At 47.8% G+C, this 22,662-nt stretch overlaps 1 protein-coding gene across 1 annotated transcript in view; it reads right to left on the bottom strand.

The window, feature by feature from the left end:
• The window catches only part of LOC115480123 (cytochrome P450 2C18-like), a 50,547-nt gene extending 38,703 nt beyond the window's left edge, over positions 1 to 11,844 (bottom strand). Inside the window, exons 1-2 of the mRNA XM_030218602.1 lie at positions 11,534 to 11,844; positions 9,427 to 9,589 (exon numbers count right to left, since the gene is read on the bottom strand). Coding sequence (XP_030074462.1) covers positions 9,427 to 9,589; positions 11,534 to 11,716 — 346 coding nt within the window. The 5' untranslated portion in view covers positions 11,717 to 11,844. The remainder of the gene's footprint in view (positions 1 to 9,426; positions 9,590 to 11,533) is intronic.
• Positions 11,845 to 22,662: the final 10,818 nt, after the last annotated feature.

The raw sequence follows: 22,662 nt of genomic DNA, 5'->3' as shown, positions 1-22,662 counted from the left end.
GGTTTTATTTTCAAGAAATAAACCATGATTAAGTGGGGATTGTACTTTAAAATGTTCCTTTCTGTTTTGGGTACAAGTCAGGTTAAAATTGACTTTGAAATTCTCTGTATAGGAAGTTTTGCATTTACTTATATGGGCAGGGTTGCCAGGTGGAAATTTTTTTCCCCACCCAAACCAGCCCAAAACCTGCCCAAAGTCAAACCCCGCCCCTGACACCCCCACCCCCGCGTCATCACCCCTGCCCCCACCGTCATCACCCCCGCCCCCGCCGTCATCGGCCCCGCCTCCCCCATCATCGGCCCCGCCCAGAACGTCACTAACCCCGCCTAAAACATCACTAACCCCGCCCAAAACGCCACTAGGCCTGTCCCCGCGGCCAAAAAAAAACCACTTAAAAAACCACCAAAAGACCCAAAACAAGCCCAAAAAACCGCAACCCGCCGCGGGCAAAAATTTCCCACGGTGGGTCGTGGAAAACCGCCCAATTGGGCGGTAAAACCGCCCACCTGGCAACACTGTCTATGGGGGAGGGAGATTCTAAACAGATCAGAAAAAAAAACTGTCTTTCTCTGACAAGCTGATTGGTTGAGTGATGTGAGATCCTCTGGGGGGGGGGGGATGAGTTGCCAGGGAGACTGGAGTGCAGGGCCGGTCTTAGGCTGAGGCGACCGAGGCGGCCGCATAGGGCCCCGCGCTTAGGGGGGCCCCGCGCGGCACGCCTCAGTCAGCCTCTTCCCAGGGCACCGACGTAAACAACAAGCCAGGTAAGCATGGCACGGCGCCGCCGCGCCATGCTTACCGCCACCCTGCCCACCCTCTTCTTCTCCCCCCAACCAAGGGGAAGGATAATTTTTCTTTTAAATTTACCCTCCGTCGCCGGAATCCAGCACAGCAGCGAGCGTCAGTGAAAACACTCCTCCCCTCCCGAGTCCCCCCAACGTCTGTAGCAGAACAGAAGCTCTTCCTGATTCGTTCATTCTCATTGTCCCGCCCCCCGAGGGCGGGACAATGAGAATAAACGAATCAGGAAGAGCTTCTGTTCTGCTACAGACGTTGGGGGAACTCGGAAGGGGAGGAGCGTTTTCACTGACGCTGCTGTGCTGGATTCCCGGCGGCGATGGAGGGTAAATTTAAAAGAAAAGTTAATCTTCCTTGTTTGGGGGGGAGAAGAGGATGGCAGGAGAGGGCAGGGGGAATAGGAGGGTCGCTGGACATGGTGGCAGGAGAGGGGGGTTTCTGGACAGGATGGCAGGGGCAGGCAAGGAGGACAGGAGGGTTTCTGGACATAGGTGGATGGCAGGGGAGGGCAGAGGGGACAGGAGGGTCGCTGGACATGGGTGGATGGCAGGGGAGGGGGGTTTCTGGACATAGATGGATGGCAGGGGAGGGCAAAGGGGACGGGGGGGGGGTTCTGCACATAGGTGGATGGCAGGAGAGGGCAGGGGGGACAGGAGGGTCGCTGGACATGGTGGCAGGGGAGGGGGGTTTCTGGACAGGATGGCAGGGAGGACAGGAGGGTTTCTGGACATAGGTGGATGGCAGGGGAGGGCAGGGAGGACAGAAGGGTCACTGGACATGGGTGGATGGCATGGGAGGGGGGTTTCTGGACATAGGTGGATGGCAGGGGAGGGCAGGGAGGACAGGAGGGTCGCTGGACATGAGTGGATGGCAGGGGAGAGCAGAGGGGATGGGGGGTTGCTGGACATAGATGGATGGCAGGAGGGACAGGAGGGTCGCTGGACATGGGTGGATGGAGGAGAGAGAAGAAATGCTGGACATGGATGGAGGCAAGGGAAAAGTGAGGAAGGAGATGAGGTGAGGGAAAAGGAAGAGAGGAGAAAAAGTGCACATGGATATAGAAAATAGGCAGAAGCTGGATCCACTGGACAGTCAAGTCTGCGGAGGACCCAGCTTTTACTTACGGATGTAGGGCAAGAAATGAAGAAGAAAGGCGGAAAGTAAAGAAATAAATGGAAAGGAAGCCCTGGAAACGGAGTTAAGAGGACAGATAGCAGCACAATCGGATACTGAGCCAGCGTGATCAGAAAAACAAAGTCACCAGACAACAAAGGTAGAAAAAACTATTTTATTCAGGATTTATTAATTGGAATATGTCAGTTTTTGGAAATGTGCATCTGTGATATTTTTCATGTAAGTTTCAATTTTTGTAGTATTGCTGTATGCTGATTCTGACTTCTTGAGGTAACTTTCCAGTTCAGTATTTTGCCTTCATGTGTTTTTCAGGTGTGATCAAGGAAGGTGCAGTATTCTGCTAGCGTATAGTTTGCAGCCATTTTTGGTTTTTTGTTTTTTTTTCACTAGGTTGTACACTGGTGTTTTAGAGCCCAGTGTAATTAAAGTTGGCTTTCCATGCCACGCCTAAGGTTGTAGCTCGTCTTGTCCTTGGAATTAGTGCTGTTTATGGTTTCATGATAGCATTTTGCTTATTATTTCAATCAGTTTTTTTGTACAAGTTTAGCGTCATTTGTCTTTATTTGAAATTTCATAATTAAAATTTTTTTCTAAAAATGGAATAATCTTATCAATGGGGTGGGGCTAGGGTGGGGGCAGAGCCAGGCTGGGGTGGGGCTATGGTGGGCGGGGCTAGGATGGGGCCCCACCAAATTGGTCTGCATAGGGCCCCGTACTTGCTAAGACCGGCCCTGCTGGAGTGAGCAGAGAGAGACCAGGGCTGTGAACATGGATTGAGAAAGAAAAAACGTATAGTGTGTGTCTGTGTAACAGTAAGAATAAAAGTATGGATTTTGTGAGTTTAAAGTGAAATGTGATATTAAAAAAGGGTACTTTAATATTGAAAGTGAGTGATGGTGAGCTTTGGTGCTGAGAATGAGATGATTTCAGCTTAAAAGTGAGTACTTAAATAAACAGACTGCCTTTTTCATGATTGTGTTGCTGAACACATGTGGGGAAAAACTGATGTATTTTGGGTGGGAGAGAGCTGTACTAATAGAAAGCTGTGAGAAGTTTTAAACCAAATTTAGTTTGGTTTGGAGTGAAACAGAGGTATGTATGTCCCAGCATGCAGTGAATGGAATGGTTAAGTTCTAAGGGAATTTAAGGTCATGGAAGGTGGAATGAGAGTCTGTAGGACACATGGCTGCCTACTCTTTTTAGAATAGGGGAAAACAGTTGAGACTCAGGTTCTTAGAGACTGTGATTTCTGCTGGTAGTTATACTAAGTGAAAGAAACTATAAGGGTGTCAGGAAAAAGTGTGTAAGGATTTTAACTCTGACACAGGGGAAGGACTGAGAGGTGAATCTGTGATTTGAAGAAAGAAGCCATTAAGCTGTGTCTGGGGGGAAGGTGTGTTGTTTGTGAGAGTTCTGAGTTCAGTGCAAGCAAGGTTTGGAATCTGATTTCAGAATAAAGAAAATCCAGCACTGCTGTTGTCTGAGTGTGCTGTATTCTCCAGATTGATCTGATAGCTGTGAAGGGAAAAGTTATGCTTTTATGTGAAGTCTGTGAGATGGAATGTTGAAGCCTGCTGGATCATTTTAGACTAGGGAAACAACAGTGAGAAATAGGTTTTGTAGTGAGAAAACCTTTAACTTATTTTATTTCAATTAGAGAGTTTGGCCACAGTATTAAGAATTGGTTAATAGTCACCAGAGCCTGAACAAGAACAGAGGGAGTTCAAGGGTCTTGCCTCCATTTATTTTCTTTATAAGTGAGGTTTAGGGAGAAGAAATCTGGGGGGGTCATCCTCTGAAGGGCTCCAGATGAGCTCCAACGCAAGAAAGACATCACCTCAATAAATTCAACCACAGCTAAGTGACATTGCCAAGGGTGTTGAAAGAAATCTATTATTTTTTCACAACATTTTAAGGGAAAACAAAGGAACAGACCATCAGATATTAAAAATCCATGAGATCCCTGCAAAAACACCAATAGTGCACACAAAGAGACCAATTTCTACATCAGGAAAGAGAATAACCACAAATATCTGATTTTGATAAAAGACAATTTAAATACTTATCTGAAAAGGTTCTTTTCCGCCTTTTTAAGTGAAACAGACAAAGTTAAGGGTATACATGTAGTTCTACATTTGAATGTTGAATATGTTATTGCAGTTCTATTAAGCTTCACACTAATTGTGAATTTGAGTTTATTTGAATGAAAATTTGCTTGCATTTGTATTCAATAAAGAAAGAGATAATTTGCAAATCTGAAAGTTTGGTCCTTCCATTTCAGGAACAAATCCTAAATTTAGCTTCTTTTCCTCCTTTATTCTTTGAGAGTAAAGGACGAGGTTAGTTTATTTGTTCCACTCCCTCGGCTGTGAGTGTGTGTTCCCTGGATATTCGCCACGACTACAACCATCAGGTATCTGGGAGCACATCACTACAGTCCAGCCGAGAGGGGTGGTAACAACATTCCTTGATACAGTGAAGTGGTGTGGTAGCTGTGTTAGTCCATTTTTAAAGGTTATAAACAGAAATAAATCAAAACATAGGAAAGAAAATAAGATGGTACCTTTTTATTGGACCTTTTTATTGATTCCTTCAAAAGCTAATAAAAAATGTATTAAGTTAGTCCAATAAAAAAGGTATCATCTTATTTTCCTTTCTATGTTTTGATTTATTTCTATTTATTACCTGGATACAGTGTAAAGCAAAATATGATTCATGTTAGATACTGGTCCACAAGCCAACTTGGATTAACAGATGAGTACATAGCTTTAAAGATCTTTTTATCTATGCAAAGATTAAAAAGATTGATAAAATAGCATAAGATTTAATTTGCATTTGGACCTGTGAAGATTATGGTTTGTAAAACTCAGTAGAAATGGGGTGGAGAGCATAGGCGGTCGGTGGCCCAACTGTTTGGGGAGGCTAAAGGGGGTGGGGTTAGGGGTGGGGCCAGGGGCAGAGCTTACCTCCATAATTGTCTGACAACACACAGAAAAAAAATAAGTAAAAATAAAATAGTCACAGTTAATACCTTTTATTAAATTTAGATATTAGATATGTATCATATGTCAGGGAAGGAGGAGTGGCCTAGTGGTTAGGGTGGTGGAGTTTGGTCCTGAGGAACTGAGTTCAATTCCCGGCACAGGCAGCTCCTTGTGACTCTGGGCAAGTCACTTAACCCTCCATTGCCCCATGTAAGCCGCATTGAGCCTGCCATGAGTGGGAAAGCATGGGGTACAAATGTAACAAAAATAAATAAATAAAATAAGAATAAAGTGCAGTTGCTCAAAGCATATACTAACCACAATTGCTCAACTGCAAAACACTATGTACAACTTTGTGCAAAAACACACTCAGAACCTTACTGTAGCATAAATATTACACTGGGCAGACCTAATACACCAATATACCACCCATACGGAAAATGCAGACCACCAACAATATGAAACAAAGGATCATAATATCACAATTCTCATGTAGAGCCACAAAACACCCTTTTAGGGTGGATAGTGTTCACAATGAGCTCCTTTTATTAACGACCATATGTAGATCCTTCAAGAGGTAGTGTGTCATGATCAGGGGTGTGCTGGTAAATTTTTAACAACAGGCTCTTTCTCCGGACGTAGCCAGCTCTGCAGTTGGAAGGGCCAGGGGTGGCCGGGGGGGGGGGGGGGGGGGGAGCAACACTTGCCTCTCTCTCCTCCCTCCCTTCGTGCGGGCACACTAGGCATACCTTTGCTGGCAGCCAATAAATGGACTGCCACCACTCCCAATGTCTTGCTCTGAGCAGCATGCTGGAACTTCTCATACATGCTCGAGAAGTCCCAGCCTGCTGCCCAGAGCTGGAAACAAGGAACGGGGAGCAACAGTAGTCTATTTACTTGGCTGGCAGGGCTCAGCATCCCCACCAGCAAAGTAAAAGATAATTCAGCAGGGGGCCCAAGCCCACATTTTGGGAGTCAGTTGTTAAAGTAGCCATGGAGGGCCCTACTTTAACAACCGGCTCCCAAAATTCTTAAGTTGTTTTTAACCGGCTCTTGCGAGCCTGTGAGAGCCTGCTCCAGCACACCACTGGTCAAGATTTACGCTGTACACCCTTTCTGATGTTTTGGTGCCACCTCAGTAAGCCCAACACACAATCTCTCCACTGCAAAACACTATACACAAACTTGTGCAAAAACACACTCATAGCCTTACCAAACCATAACAGCACTAATTCCAAGGACAGGACAAACTACAACCTTATGCATGGAAAGGCAGCACTGTAATTACACCGGGCTCTAAAACACCAGTACACAACCTAGTGAAACAAAAAGGGCTGCAAATACTACATGCTAGCAGAATACTGCATCTTGATCACACATGAAAAAATTTGGAGAAAGATCTTAAACTCCTCACTGGAATACACTATAAGCAACTAAGGGCCATGTTTACTAAGGTACGCTAGCGTTTTTAGTGCACACTAAAAATTAGCATGCACTAACACTAAAGGCACTCATAAGAATATATGGGTGTCTCTAGCATTAGCGCACTCTAATTTTTAGCACACACTAAAACCTACAGCATGGCTTAATAAACAGGGCCTTAAGTATTATGGCCTCCACAAGCTGCTTGGTAAACTAGGAAAAACCTTAAACTGAACTCTGGCAGGCACTGGCAGCTAATGTAGGCCCCATAATGATGGGGTGACATAATCCCACCTGTTTTTCTTCAGGGGCCTCCTTGCCATATTCTGGACAAGTTACTATCATTTTAGGATAGCTTGGGAAAGGCTAAGAAACAAAGAGTTATGGTAATCTAACCTACTGAGCACAAGCGTAACCACATTTTTTGTAGTCAGACAAGCCTTAAGGTTCTAAATCTGTCAGAGCTGATTACAAGCCCTCCTCTCTGTTCCTTTCTTCCCCCCCCCCCCCCAACCCTTTTACTCTCCGTGGCAGCGCTTTTGCCAGGTAGCTCTCCCTCCTTCCTTCCTTCCCGCTCTCGGCTCCCCGGCAGCCCCCGCCTAAGTTATTCTAAGAATGAACTCCCCATACCCAAAGTTCAAAGTGGATTACAGTGCAACATACAGTACACAATTCATTAAAAAACAAGACACATAAAGATAAACAGAGCCCTATTTAAAGCCAATTTATGATCTATCAAGAAACATGTCTCCCCAGCCTCCTGAAATATGTAGTTTGTCCTGTGGAGTGGAGGAGTGGCCTAGTGGTTAGGGTGGTGGACTTTGGTCCTGAGGAACTGAGTTCAATGCCCACCTCAGGCACAGGCACCTCCTTGTGACTCTGGGCAAGTCACTTAACCCTCCATTGCCCCATGTAAGCCGCATTGAGCCTGCCATGAGTGGGAAAGCGCGGGGTACAAATGTAACAAAAATAAAAAACAATAAGAAGGAAAATTTAGCCATCAGATTACTTACAAAGGGAAGGCCTTTGCTAAACAGAAATGCCTTTAACTTTTTCCTAAACAGTATCACAGTAGGAATCCTTCTCAACTCAATTTGCAATTCATTCTCTTCCACTGGGCTTGCTATAGAAAGCTTCAGATGAATAACATTGCCTAAATGATGGAATGCTACATAGCTGTGTTCCCTCAGACATGAGTAAATGAGTGGTTTATAGATTTCTAGGGACTATTCAAATACTGTGGGGTATCTCTGAATAATGCCTGATGAATCATAACATTTTGAATTGAACTCTTTATCCCACTGAGAACCAATATAATGTGGATAAACATGGTGTGATATGACCAAAATGTGACGGTCCAGATAACAAACTTGCAGCTGTGTTGTGCACCATCTGCAAGACCTTCAGGTATTATTAGACAGTCCAAAATGTGAATGACATAGTCTAAATGAGACAAAATCAAAGCGTGCAGCACCAACCTGAAATCATCTAGAGAAATATGATTTTAATCAACCAAACAAGCTATACAGACGATCTCACTAATTTGTGGTTTCAGAGGTAAAGATGAATTCTGTATCAATCCCAGGCTCTGCCCCTGAGATGAAACTGGAATTTGATGAATCCTCAAGGTCAGGAAAACCAGCTCAACATAGGAACAACTGCATCGTGCGCGTTTTAACCTTTACTTTTTCCGTGGCAGCGACGTCAATCAATAAAGAAAAAGGCACTTACAGGCTCGCTTCCAGCTTCTCTCTTCACACAGTGTCCCGCCTTCAGCGATGATGCATTTCCTGTTTCCGCGAGGGCGGGACACTGTGTGAAGAGAGAAGCTGGAAGCGAGCCTATAAGTGCCTTTTTCTTCATTGATTGATGTCGCTGCCACGGAAAAAGTAAAGGTTAAAACGCGGGGGGGCGGGGGGGCTGCCGATTGGGGAGCCAAAAGCGGGAACCAAGGAAGGAAGGAAGGAAGGAGAGCCAGTGCCAGTCCAGAGCTGCCCGGCAAAAGTGCTGCGCTTGTGAGGACAGCACTGCAGCAGCCAAGGAAAGTCGGAAGTCCACGATTGGGCTAGGGAGGCTTAGCCTCCCCAAGCCTCCTATACGGGGCGCCTATGGTGGAGAGTGTGAACCCCGCTTTGTCTCTCTGTGTGTAAAACTCAGTGACAGTAGAAATGTTTTACTGATGATTAACACATCTGATGGTCCGATTGCTATATAAGAATTGTATTTTCTAGGAAACTTAGTATTTATTGCATTTTATAAGATGGACGTGACCCCTCCAAGAAAAGCTACACTGGCTTTCAATCAAAGAACAGATCACCTTCAAAATCTCCACCCTGGTCCACAAAATTATCTATGGTGTAGTCCCAGGATACATGATAGACCTTATTGACCTACCAACCAGAAACAGATCCAGATCATCTCGTACATACCTAAACCTCCACTACTCAATTTGCAAAGGACTCAAATACAAAACAACCTATGCATCAAGTTTCTCCTACATAAGCGCACAAATATGGAACACACTCCTAAAAGTTGTCAAAACAATCCAAGACCACCTAAACTTCAGAAAATCACTAAAAACCAACCTCTTCAAAATCGCCTATCCTACAGATCCAATGTAAATCTCCACATCTGGCTACACAACTAAACCAATGATCGTACTCGACAATATACAACTTTTCTCCTTTCTACCTTAAAGGAGCCTGGAATACACCTACACCTACTTACTCGAACACAACATAACCTTGTATCTGTTCTTTACCGGACTTGGCAAACGCCTTTACTGTACTGTGTAAGCCACATTGAGCCTGCAAATAGGTGGGAAAATGTGGGGTACAAATGCAACAAATAAATAAATAAAATATAACTGCCTATATGTGATTGGCATTGTGAGCTATTGCCAGCTGCCCTGTTTATATGGCAGTGTCTAATCAAAAAGGTGTGTAACCTGCACAGTGTGGTGGGTATGGCTCCGGCTACCTTGCTTCACAGACTGGATGGACCATGCAGGTCTTTATCTGCCATCATTTACTACGTTACTATGCTGGGTAGCAACTGTCTGTGCCTGGATTAGAGTTTCTCTGCTCACCATAGTCTTTCATGACGAGTTGAAGCATGGGAAATGAGCCTCTATTGTTGAAAACATCCCCCTCATTGAGGGTGGCTTCCTTCAGAGTTTCCAGTCCAGAGAGCACCACCACTCTGCGAGAACCCATATAAAATGTGCACACGGGGCCATATGTCTTACTCAACTGTAGGGAGAACGAGAAACATTAGACAGCAGGATCCATCAGGAAAGCAGCATTCGTAACACTTGGATGTTTTTCTGCCATAATGGAACAAAACAAAACATTCAGGGCTATAAGTTGGATGTTTTGTTCTAGACCTGTTTTATTAACCAATAAACCACAAAAAAGTGCCCTAAATGTCCACTGCAGGAATAAAGAAAGGACACCTCCTTACTTCTTCAGTGGTCACTGACCCCAACCCACCCCTTAAAGATGTAAATGAAACAGTGCATACCAGCCTCCATGACAGCTTCAGATGTTATGGCCTGTCCTATTACAGCAGCAAGCTGGTTCCTGGACTAGCCTAGAGGTGGGTGCAGTGTGCTGTACAGGTGGTGGCTTAGGCCCACAATCCACTCTGTTACACTTGTGGTGGAAAGCGTCAGTCCCCCCAAACTGCCCCAAAACCTACTGTACCCACATATAGGTGACACCTGCAGCCACAAGGACTATTTTAGTGGTGTATACTTGTGTACAGTAGATTTTTGGTGGGGTTTGAAGGGCTCACCATACAATATAAGGGGGTAATGGTAAGGTGTACCTGGAACCTTTTATGCAAAGTCCACTGCAATGCCCCTTAGGGTGCCCCACTGTTCTGCTGGGATGCCTGTGTGGCCAGTCTACTAGGAAAGTTGGCTAATGGCTTGATTTTGTGCATTTTTCACTTGGTCTTTTTTTTTTTTTAATGGTCCAAAAAGATAGACGTACTAAGCACAACAGCATCTAGGAAATGATCATTTTCAAAGCAAAAAGTTAGATGTTTTTCTGGTTTGAAAATGGTCATTTTGACCACTTGAGGTTTGGATATTTTCAGTAAAACGTCCAAAGTTGGATTTAGACATCATATCGATAATGCCCCTGTAAATCACTCAATTCTCTACTTCCGCAGACAAGCCTTTACTTGAAACATACTTTTCTCAATCAACATACAGGCACGCACTTTTCCTTCCTAGCACTGCCCACCCAACTACCAGGTACAGTAACAGCAGCTTTTAGGATGTTTTGCCCCGGTTACCAGCAGACACATGCATGCCTGCACTGAAACAGCTCTCTGTAGCGTGCAATCCTTACCCCACAACAACTACAGAAAACACGTTTTAAAAATAGGGTTATTCTAATTCTACAAGGTTACATTAAAGTACATGGATTCCCCCCCCCCCCCCCCCCCCCCCCACACACACACACATTCCTCTCTCTTTGGTTCTTGCAGGGTTAATTGTGAACATGTCGATGACCCCAAAGATACTTGGTACAGGGCACCATGAAGTGGAGGAGTGGCCTAGTGGTTAAGGTGGTGGACGCTGGTCCTGGGGAGCTGAGTTCAATTCCCACTTCAGGCACAGGCAGATCCTTGTGACTTTGGGCAAGACACTTAACCCTCCATTGCCCCAGGTTCAAATAAGTACCTGTATATAATATGTAAGCCACATTGAGCCTGCCATGAGTGGGAAAGCGCAGGGTAGAAATGTAAAAAAAAAGCTGCACCCACAGCTGTATTTCTACTCAGCTACCCTGAGTATAAGTTTACAAGGATTCTGGCATGGCCTCCTTATGTATTTGCAGCATTAACACAGGCACACCTTTCACATTTTAGCAGAATCTGACATTCCTGATACTTTGCTTTTGACTTTTGTGCTCAGCTGAATGTTAGACAGAGCAGAATATTAGAGCTCCCATTCCCACCCAAAGCAGCAATCCTTCCTAACCCATTCCCCCCACCTGTATCTTCCACTAGGAGCCTTGCATCAAGAAGCTTATTGCTTTCCTAGCAATCCTCTCGCTCAAATATCCTCCCTTATCAGAAAACATCTCTATTAAATCAAGTCGCTAAAACTGAAACCACAGATCTACCTGAGACAGTTTCTTGAATCATTATATCTACTTGGTAAAGCCCAATGGCCGCCTTACCTCTATGAAGACCTGTACTAGGGTCTTCCCCATCAAGTGCAGACTGTTCCCCAGGAAGGGCACTGGTAAAGGTCCAGGAGGCAGATGAAGGTTCTGGCTTTTCAGGTTCCATCTCCAGGCTGAGAAAAGCAAGCAAGTGATGCAGAGGACAAGGAGCAGTATGGCCGCTTCCCTAAGCTCCATCCCTACACAGGGATAAAATGCTTACAGTCTGATCTTACTCCTTAATATTCAAAATCTCCAAGCTCTAGGTTAATGTATCACCTCCTTGCCCTGTAGACACATTATCAGTGCTCAGCTTAAGATTTGTCATCTTTAATTCACATTCCAAATCAAATCTATCCAAAGTTCACTGGCTCAGTGTGAAGCAACAGAGAGGAGGTGGCATCTCCAGGGCTAGAAGCCAAGGTACAGTCAAGTCCTCCATAGGGAACAGTTGAATCCGAGACTGCCCCTAGTTGGGGCTTTTTGTTGCAAAGGTCTTGCTCTCCAGATGCTGAAATGTAGGCCACACAGCACAACTCCCCAGGGTGTATCTCATTCCTGCAGTATGATCATGGATAGGAACTGAAGCCTGACCCCAGAATCCACATTGGCCTGGTTTTCCTTACCTAGCCCTAGATTTTTGCAGATTTTGCCTTATACTTGGGAACCGTGACTACATTTACACCTGTAATCTAGAAAAGGAGAGGCAATAGAGGTCTGTAGATCACAGCAATCAAAGAATAGACTGGATCTCAGTCAATGTTCAGAAACCATAAAACTTTATTAAAAATAACCCCACGTGGCCTCGTGGCCACATTTCGCCTCCCAAGAGGCGATTTACTTTACACTACTAGGGTCCCCATGGCCACATACACCTAGCAGTGGTCAGTGTCTAACAGCAGCACTGAGTTACTCTCAGCTGCTGCACAAATTCTTGATAATCAGAGTTTCAAAAACAAAGCTGCTTCTCCTTCTTGCACAGTAAATCCTCTTGGGAGGCAAAATGTGGCCACGTTGGGTTATTTCTGATCATGGACTGAGATCCATTCTGTTCTTTGATTGCTGCGATCTACATACCTCTATTGCCTCTCCTTTTCTGGATTACACGTTTAAATGTAGTCACGGTTCCCAGGTATAAGTGCAATTCTATTAACTGCACCTCACTTTATTTTATCTATAGCAGCATATATATCCCACATCTTCCAAACATGTTTGGTTCGATGTGGCTTAGTTTGTGGAGGTAGAGAAATACAATTTAAGAGAATAGATGGGGGAGTAGAGAGTTAAGAGAGAGATCATTAAGGAAGAGGGGAGTGGGTAGTTGTTGATAGCAGAGGTGTGTGTGTGTGTGGGGGGGGGGGGGGTTGTTATTGTGTCAGGAAAAATTTATTGTTGGGTTTGGTTGCTTGGTTTCCTGTGTTTTACAGTTGGTTATGTCGAAGTCTGAAGCTTAGATTATGTGAGGAGGGATTAGATTGCATGTTGTATGGGTGGAGATGGTTCATTTTTGTTGTCTGTGGGTAGGAACATATTGAACAAGTAGGTCTTGAGGTGTTTCTGAAAGTTAGTGTAAGGTGTTGTGGATCTTATTGACTTGGGACGGTCGTGTTTTTGCGCCGTTTCGCGCCCCTCAAAGTTGACCCTCGCGCGTCTTCACGATTTCTCTAAAAAAAAAAAAAAGAGAGACCTTTCGGTCTTGTCCCTTCCCGTGTGTCCAGTTTGTTTTCCCCGATGTAAGTTTACTTTCGCTTTCGGGGTAGGTCTTTTTGAGGCCACGGTACGGGTTTTTTCTTTCCCTTTTTTGGTGCCTTAATCGCCACTACGAGTTTTGATTTCGCCGGCGTGATTTTTCCGCCCATGTCATCGAAGTCTCCCAGCGGCTTCAAGAAGTGCACCCAGTGCGCCCGGGTAATCTCGCTCACTGATAGGCACGCGTCATGTCTTCAGTGTCTGGGGGCTGGGCACCGCCCGCAGGCCTGTAGTCTTTGCGCCCTTTTACAAAAAAGGACTCAGGTAGCGAGATTGGCCCAGTGGAACGTGTTGTTCTCGGGCTCTTCGTCGGCAACAGCACCGGGGGCATCGAGCGCATCGGCGTCGACAGCTTCTAGACCTCCGACCTCGGCATCGACTGTATCGACTGCATCAAGGCATCGACCCTCTGCATCGTCGGTACCAAGACATCGGAAGGCTGCGTCGGCGTCGGTGGCACCGGGACCTCCACTAGTGCTGATGTCGTCGGACGGTGGTGCTTCGACTGGAGTGCAGGTGAGGGCTGTCCATTCCCCTGCTGGTGGCGGTGAGCCTTCGGGTGGGTCTCCCCCTACCCTGAGGGCTCCTGCGGTACAGCCCCCCCGAGACCGACCTTCTTCGGCCTCGGCCCCGAGGAAGCGACGGCTGGATTCTACGTCCTCCTCGTCGGTACCGGGAAGCTCCGGTGACATGCTTTGTTTGAAAAAGTCAAAGAAGCATCGACACCGGTCTCCTTCCCGCATCGGTACCGAGAGCTCTGGGTCGCCGAGGGAGTCGGCGCCCAGTAGGCATCGGCACCGGGAGGACCGCTCACCCTCTGTTCAGGAGGTGTCGATGCGCTCCACCTTGGACAGCCCGGAACAGCCTCCACGCCCGGAACAGACTCTGACCTCGACACCTGCACCGGCTTCCATGTCTTTCTCCACAGCCGCTCTGCACGAGAGTCTCCGGGCCGTTCTTCCAGAGATCCTGGGAGAGCTGTTGCGCCCTTCCCCTCCGGTACCGGGGGTGCTTGCGCCACCGGTACCATCTAGTGAGGCGCCGGCTGGCCCCTTGCCCGGGGTGAGGTCTCCGACATCGGTGCCGCTTGCGGTACCGACTGCGGCCGCCTCCCAGGAAGGCTCCCCGACGACGTCGGCGGAGGGAGATTCGCCGGTGCTGGTGAGGGAGTCTACCTCTCGACGTTCCCACCGTGGCCGTGTTTCCACGGAGTCGAGTCGGGCACGGCTTCAGACACAGGTTCATGAACTTGTGTCTGATACCGATGATGAGGCCTCGTGGGAGGAGGAGGAGGACATCAGATATTTCTCTGACGAGGAGTCTGATGGCCTTCCTTCGGATCCCACTCCCTCTCCTGAAAGGCAGCTTTCTCCTCCCGAGAGTCTGTGTTTTGCGGCCTTTGTCCGGGAGATGTCTACGGCCATCCCCTTCCCGGTGGTTGTGGAGGATGAGCCCAGGGCTGAAATGTTTGAGCTCTTGGACTATCCTTCTCCACCTAAGGAAGCGTCCACAGTACCCATGCATCATGTCCTAAAAAAGACATTGCTGGCGAACTGGACCAAGCCTCTAAGTAATCCCCACATTCCCAAGAAGATCGAGTCCCAGTACCGGATCCATGGGGACCCAGAGCTGATGCGCACGCAGTTGCCTCACGACTCTGGTGTGGTGGATCTGGCCCTAAAGAAGGCTAAGAGTTCTAGGGAGCATGCTTCGGCGCCCCCAGGCAAGGACTCTAGAACCTTAGACTCCTTTGGGAGGAAGGCCTACCATTCTTCTATGCTCGTGGCCAAAATCCAGTCTTACCAGCTCTACACGAGCATACATATGCGGAACAATGTGCGGCAGTTGGCGGGCTTGGTGGACAAGCTCCCTCCTCAGCAAGCCAAGCCATTTCAGGAGGTGGTCAGGCAGCTGAAGGCGTGCAGAAAATTCCTGGCCAGAGGGGTATATGATGCCTTTGATGTTGCGTCCAGGGCCGCTGCTCAAGGTGTGGTGATGCGCAGACTCTCATGGCTGCGTGCGTCCGACCTGGAGAATAGGATCCAGCAGCGGATTGCGGACTCCCCTTGCCAAGCGGACAACATTTTTGGAGAAAAAGTCGAACAGGTGGTAGAGCAGCTCCACCAGCGGGATACCGCTTTCGACAAGTTCTCCCGCCGGCAGCCTTCAGCATCTACCTCCTCAGGTAGACGTTTTTATGAGGGAAGGAGGACTGTTCCCTACTCTTCTGGTAAGCATAGGTACAATCCTCCTTCTCGACAGCCTGCGGCCCAGGCTAAGCCCCAGCGCGCTCGCTCTCGTCAGCAGCGTGCACCTCAGCAAGGCCCCGTGGCTCCCTAGCAAAAGCAGGGGGCGAGCTTTTGACTGGCTCCAGCAGAGCATAGCCGACATCAACGTGTCAGTGCCGGGCGATCTGCCGGTCGGGGGGAGGTTGAAAGCTTTTCACCAAAGGTGTCCTCTTGTAACCTCCGACCGTTGGGTTCTTCAAATAGTCCGGCAAGGATACACCCTCAATTTGGCCTCCAAACCTCCAAATTGTCCACCGGGAGATCAATCTTACAGCTTCCAGCACAAGCAGGTACTTGCAGAGGAACTCTCCGCCCTTCTCAGCGCCAATGCGGTCGAGCCCGTGCCATCCGGGCAAGAAGGGCTGGGATTCTATTCCAGGTACTTCCTTGTGGAAAAGAAAACAGGGGGATGCGTCCCATCCTAGACCTAAGGGCCCTGAACAAATATCTGGTCAAAGAAAAGTTCAGGATGCTTTCCCTGGGCACCCTCCTTCCCATGATTCAGGAAAACGACTGGCTATGCTCTCTGGACTTGAAGGACGCCTACACGCACATCCCGATACTGCCAGCTCACAGGTAGTATCTGCGATTTCAGCTGGGCACACGTCACTTCCAGTACTGTGTGCTACCCTTTGGGCTTGCCTCTGCACCCAGAGTGTTCACGAAGTGCCTGGCTGTAGTAGCAGTGGCGCTTCGCAGGCTGGGAGTACACGTGCTCCCCTATCTCGACGATTGGCTGGTGAAGAACACATCCGAGGCAGGAGCTCTACAGTCCATGCAGATGACTATTCGCCTCCTGGAGCTACTGGGGTTTGTGATAAATTATCCAAAGTCCCATCTTCTCCCAGTACAGAGACTTGAATTCATAGGAGCTCTGCTGGATTCTCGGACGGCTCGTGCCTACCTCCCGGAGACGAGAGCCAACAACTTGTTGTCCCTCGTCTCCCGGGTGCGAGCGTCCCAGCAGATCACAGCTCGGCAGATGTTGAGCTTGCTGGGCCACATGGCCTCCACAGTTCATGTGACTCCCATGGCCCACCTTCGCATGCGATCTGCTCAATGGACCCTAGCTTCCCAGTGGTTTCAGGCTGCTGGGGATCTAGAAGATGTGATCCACCTGTCCACGAGTTTTTTCAAATCCCTGTATTGGTGGACGATTTGGTCCAATTTGACTCTGGGACGCCCTTTCCAAATTCCTCAGCCACAAAAATTGCTGACTACGGATGCGTCTCTCCTGGGGTGGGGAGCTCATGTCGATGGGCTTCACACCCAAGGAAGCTGGTCCCTCCAGGAAGGCGATCTGCAGATCAATCTTCTGGAGTTACGAGCGGTCTGGAACGCGCTGAAGGCTTTCAGAGATCGGCTGTCCCACCAAATTATCCAAATTCAGACAGACAACCAGGTTGCCATGTATTACATCAACAAGCAGGGGGGCACCGGATCTCGCCCCCTGTGTCAGGAAGCCGTCAGTATGTGGCTCTGGGCTCGCCGTCACGGCATGTTGCTCCAAGCCACATACCTGGCAGGCGTAAACAACAGTCTGGCCGACAGGTTGAGCAGGATTATGCAACCTCACGAGTGGTCGCTCAATTCCCGAGTAGTACGACAGATCTTCCAGGTGTGGGGCACCCCCTTGGTAGATCTCTTTGCATCTCGAGCCAACCACAAAGTCCCTCAGTTCTGTTCCAGGCTTTAGGCCCACGGCAGACTGGCATCGGATGCCTTCCTCCTGGACTGGGGGGAGGGTCTGCTGTATGCTTATCCTCCCATACCCCTAATGGGGAAGACTTTGTTGAAACTCAAGCAAGACCGAGGCACCATGATTCTGATTGCTCCTTTTTGGCCGCGTCAGATCTGGTTCCCTCTCCTTCTGGAGTTGTCCTCCGAAGAACCGTGGAGATTGGAGTGTTTTCCGACCCTCATCACACAGAACGAGGGGGCGCTTCTGCATCCCAACCTCCAGTCTCTGGCTCTCACGGCCTGGATGTTGAGAGCGTAGACTTTGCCTCTTTGGGTCTGTCGGAGGGTGTCTCCCGTGTCTTGCTTGCTTCCAGAAAAGATTCCACTAAGAGGAGTTGCTTCTTTTTATGGAAGAGGTTTGCCGTCTGGTGTGACAGCAAGGACTTAGATCCTCGATCCTGTCCTACACAGACCCTGCTTGAATACCTTCTGCACTTGTCTGAGTCTGGTCTCAAGACCAACTCTGTAAGGGTTCACCTTAGCGCAATCAGTGCATACCATTACCGTGTGGAAGGTAAGCTGATCTCAGGACAGCCTTTAGTTGTTCGTTTCATGAGAGGTTTGCTTTTGTCAAAGCCCCCCGTCAAACCTCCTACAGTGTCATGGGATCTCAATGTCGTTCTCACCCAGCTGATGAAACCTCCTTTTGAGCCACTGAATTCCTGCCATCTGAAGTACTTGACCTGGAAGGTCATTTTCTTGGTGGCAGTTACTTCAGCTCGTAGAGTCAGTGAGCTTCAGGCCCTGGTAGCCCAGGCCCCTTACACCAAATTTCATCATAACAGAGTAGTCCTCCGTACCCACCCTAAGTTCTTGCCGAAGGTAGTGTCGGAGTTCCATCTGAACCAGTCAATTGTCTTGCCAACATTCTTTCCCCATCCTCACTCCTGCCCTGCTGAACGTCAGCTGCACACATTGGACTGCAAAAGAGCATTGGCCTTCTATCTGGAGCGGACACAGCCCAACAGACAGACCGCCCAATTGTTTGTTTCTTTTGATCCCAACAGGAGGGGAGTGGCTGTGGGGAAACACACCATATCCAATTGGCTAGCAGATTGCATTTCCTTCACTTACGCCCAGGCTGGGCTGGCTCTTGAGGGTCATGTCACGGCTCACAATGTTAGAGCCATGGCTGCGTCAGTGGCCCACTTGAAGTCAGCCACTATTGAAGAGATCTGCAAAGCTGCGACGTGGTCATCTGTCCACACATTCACATCTCATTACTGCCTGCAGCAGGATACCCGACGCGACAGTCGGTTTGGGCAGTCAGTGCTTCAGAATCTGTTCGGGGTTTAGAATCCAACTCCACCCCCCTAGGCCCATGTTTTATTCTGTTCCAGGCTACACTCTCTGTTAGTTGGATAAGTTGTTAGGTCAATCTCAGTGATGTCCTCGCCGTTGCGAGGCCCAATTGACCATGTTTATTGTTTTGAGTGAGCCTGGGGGCTAGGGATACCCCATCAGTGAGAACAAGCAGTCTGCTTGTCCTCGGAGAAAGCGAATGCTACATACCTGTAGAAGGTATTCTCCGAGGACAGCAGGCTGATTGTTCTCACAAACCCGCCCGCCTCCCCTTTGGAGTTGTGTCTTCCCTTGTCTTGTCTTGCTACATATGGGACTGACGAACACGAGCCGGTTCGGGCGGGAAGACGGCCGCACATGCGCGGTGCGCATGGGCACGCGAAGACTAGCAAAGGACTTTGCTAGTGAAGTTTCCGATTGGAGGGGCTGCCGTGGACGTCACCCATCAGTGAGAACAATCAGCCTGCTGTCCTCGGAGAATACCTTCTACAGGTATGTAGCATTCGCTTCGCCTAAATTGTAAGCCGCATAGTTGAAAAAGGGTGTGGCCATGGCTGGGACATGGGCGTTTTTTTTTTTTAAAGTTTTGTTAGGTTTTATTGGTTTTATAAATGAAAAGGTTACATAAAATATATGAACATTGACAATGTGGTCACAAGATGACCAAGTGAAAAACAACAACACTAAACAGTATATTAGGTACATGGGAAGAACAACAATTTTAATCAGGTAATGCAGCAAACTCTTGTAAGGGGGACCAAATTCTTTCAAAAGGACTTAAGTGCTCCACTTTTCTCTGCAGCAACTTGTTTATAGTTAGCAAATGGAATTTCACCATTGAATGAACTCTAATTTAGTAAAATCTTTCCAGTGGTAAAGAATTAACTTAATTGCAACCTGGAGTAAGATGAATAGAAGTTTAGCTTGAAGTCATCCAGAGTAGTGGGTAATCCAGCCGCCCCCAATATAAGGCTTATATATGTTAAAGGTTTTTTGATCTGTAATAACTTGCATATTGCGTCTGGTAATTTATGCGAGTAAATTTAGGCATGGGATCCGGATGTAAATTTTATGTGCGGGTCAAAAAAGTGGGCATGGCCATGGATGGGTCATAAGCGGATCAGGGGCATTCCTTTAATTTACAGTCTCGCCTAAATGTAGTTGAGCTTCCTGGCACTAACTGCGCCTAACTTTGCCATTTACAGACCAGCATTAAGCGCTGTTTTTTTCAGCATCAAATTTTAGGCCCCATTTATAGAATTTAGTCCTAAGTATATAGTCATTTAAAATCTCAGTTGCTGCAGAGCAGTAATAAGACCAGGATCAGCTCATGTTCAGGGTTTGGAAGAAGGACTGGGGTGGGGGGGGGGGGGGGGGGGGGAAGAGGGGAAGCAGGGTGACTGCTTAGGGTGTCACGTTACCCTTTTGAGAGAATCTGCAAATATACAAAAGGGAAGGGATGACTAAAAGTAAATATAGCTCGCTCTGGTGGTAGGTCAGCAGAGAAAGTGTCTTTCAGTGCCAGCAACAGAGGCCAGGTTAGCTGAAATAGGGAAAGAAGCCGGCAGTGGTGTTGCTGGACAAAACATATTCAAAAGGATTTAACTGGACAGGAGATCCTCAGGAGGGGAAATGGGACTTGATGCACTGCCTTTTGGTGGTTTTTGCAACTACATTCAAAGCGGTTTACATAGTACATACAGGTACTTATTTGTACCTGGGGCAATGGAGGGTTAAGTGACTTACAGAGAGTCACAAGGCGCTGCGGTGGGAATCATTCCCAGTTCTGCAGGATCAAGGTCTGCTGCACTGATCACTAAGCTACTCCTGCACTAGCAACATTTCATGTGGAATCTCAAATAGGGAAATGGAACTTGATATACTGCCTTTCTGTGCGGGTTTTTTTTCTTTGCAACAACATTCAAAGTAGTTTATATAGTATATACACGTCCTTATTTGTACCTGGGGTAATGGAGGGTTAAGTGACTTGCCCAGAGTCACAAGGAGCTGCAGTGGGAATTGAACCCAGTTATCTAGGATCAAAGTCCACTACACTAATCACTAAGCTACAATAGCAACATTGCATGTAGAATCTCAAATATTGATATACTGCCTTTCGGTGGGGTTTGCAACTATATTCAAGGTGGGTTACAAAGTATATACAGGTCCTTATATGTACCTGGGGCAATGGAGGGTTAAGTGACTTACCAAGAGTCACAAGGAGCTGCAGCGGGAATCAAACCCAATTCTCCACGATCAAAGTCTGCTGCACTAACCACTAGGCTACTTCTCCTTCAATGGCACTTTACTGGGCAGAACCACTAAATATCCTTTAGATTGTAAGCTCTTCTGAGCAGGGACCATCCTTAGTTATTAATTTGTACAGTGCTGCGTAACCCTAGTAGTGCTCTAGAAATGTTAAGTAGTAGTAGTATCCCCTTTGGCACTGCCTAGAAAGAGTCAGGATCAAGGGTGGAGTTGGGGTGGTCCTAGAAGTTATGTTGGCTCCAGCAATATTCAGCTAGCTATAACTGAGCAAATAGGATGGCTTATCTAGAAGTCCTGACTTTGCTTGATTAGATATTCAGGTAGAGCTCTGAATATAGGCGGTACCCATATATATTTCGGGTATCACTGCTGACCCAGGTATTCAATGCTGGTACCCAGACATGACCTAGTATTAAATATTCAGGTCCACCTTAGCTGGTGGCGGTCAGTGTTTAAAAAAAACTCTCAGTACTACTGACTGAATATTGACCCGAATATTGTGTTACCTGATAAACATTTACCACCGCAATGCTGGAGATTGAAGGCCAATGAGTAAGGTTTTCTTGTGGGCCCCAACCATGCCTAAAACTAGTTCTGGCAGATGCATATTCCAAAAACTGACATATTCCAATCAACAAATAGAAAATAAAATTCTTAGTTCCAGTGGTGTAGCCACGGAGGCCTGGGCCCCAACAAATTGGCTCTGGAGCAATCGATTTGGCTGGCGGGTATTGGGACCCCCGCCAGCTAAGGCATTTGTCCCTTGCTGGTCTTACATTGCCTGGCACCCTGTCCTGTTTTCAGCGTCTTGCACGATCATTTTAATGAAACTGAGCATGTGAGACCAGCGCGGGACAAACACTTTAGCTGGCAAGGGTTGGGGACCCATGCCAGCAAAGGTACCCTCCAGCAGCAGTGGGGTGGGAGCGGTGGCGGCATGAAGGCAGAAGAGCAGGGGGGGGGGGGGGGAGGGCAGAAGTGGCAGTGGGGAGGTGGGCCAAAATGTGCCCCCCACCTTGGGCTCTGGCCCCCCCTTCCATTGAGGTCTGGCTACGCCCCTGCGTTTGTTCTACTTTTGTAATCTGGTCATTTTATTTTTCTTATTGTGCTGGTCCTAGTCTCTGGTTTCTGCTTTCTTCTTTTAGCTGTCTTGACAGAGTCTTCTTGTCCATGTGGTACTTCTTTTCTCTCCATGTCCACCATTCATGCCCTCTCTGCATCCCTATCTGACTCAGCATTACCCCTGTCTTCTTGCTGTCTCCCATCTCTGTCCCTGCCAACATCTCTCCCTCTCTCTTCCTTCCCTATGCTCTTCCCCCCCCCCCCCCAGAAGTCCAGGAATGTTCCTCTCTCTTCCCTCACTCCTGTTCTATCTCCCCTTTGCAGGACCAGGCCCGCTTCCTCTTCCTTCTTTCCCTGCAGATCCTGGCACCTCTCTCTTTCCTTGTCCTCCCCCGCCCAGAGTCCAGCACCTCTTTCCCTTTCCACGTCCTCTTTCTTCCTCACCCTCCTCATTGGATCTCTCATCTCTACCTGTCCAGCACCTCCCACTCCTTACCTTCCCTGGTGCAGCACCTTTCCCTGTTTGTCCCCCTCCCCCACAATGCAGCACCTCTTCATCCTTGCCCCCTCCAATGCTGCACCTCTCCGTTCTTGCCCCACCCCATGATGCAGCACATCTCACTCCTTGTCCCCTCTAATGCTGCACCTCTCTCTCTCCTTATTCCCCCCCCCCCCTACAAAGACCTGGTGGTATAAATTACTAGGTTGGGCAGAAGGATCCCCAGTCACTGACCC

The sequence above is a fragment of the Microcaecilia unicolor genome, chromosome 11 (genome assembly GCF_901765095.1).
Source record: "Microcaecilia unicolor chromosome 11, aMicUni1.1, whole genome shotgun sequence".
Taxonomy (NCBI): domain Eukaryota; kingdom Metazoa; phylum Chordata; class Amphibia; order Gymnophiona; family Siphonopidae; genus Microcaecilia; species Microcaecilia unicolor.
Note: the sequence above shows the minus strand (reverse complement) of the source record. Positions and strands in the feature narration are given on the sequence as shown.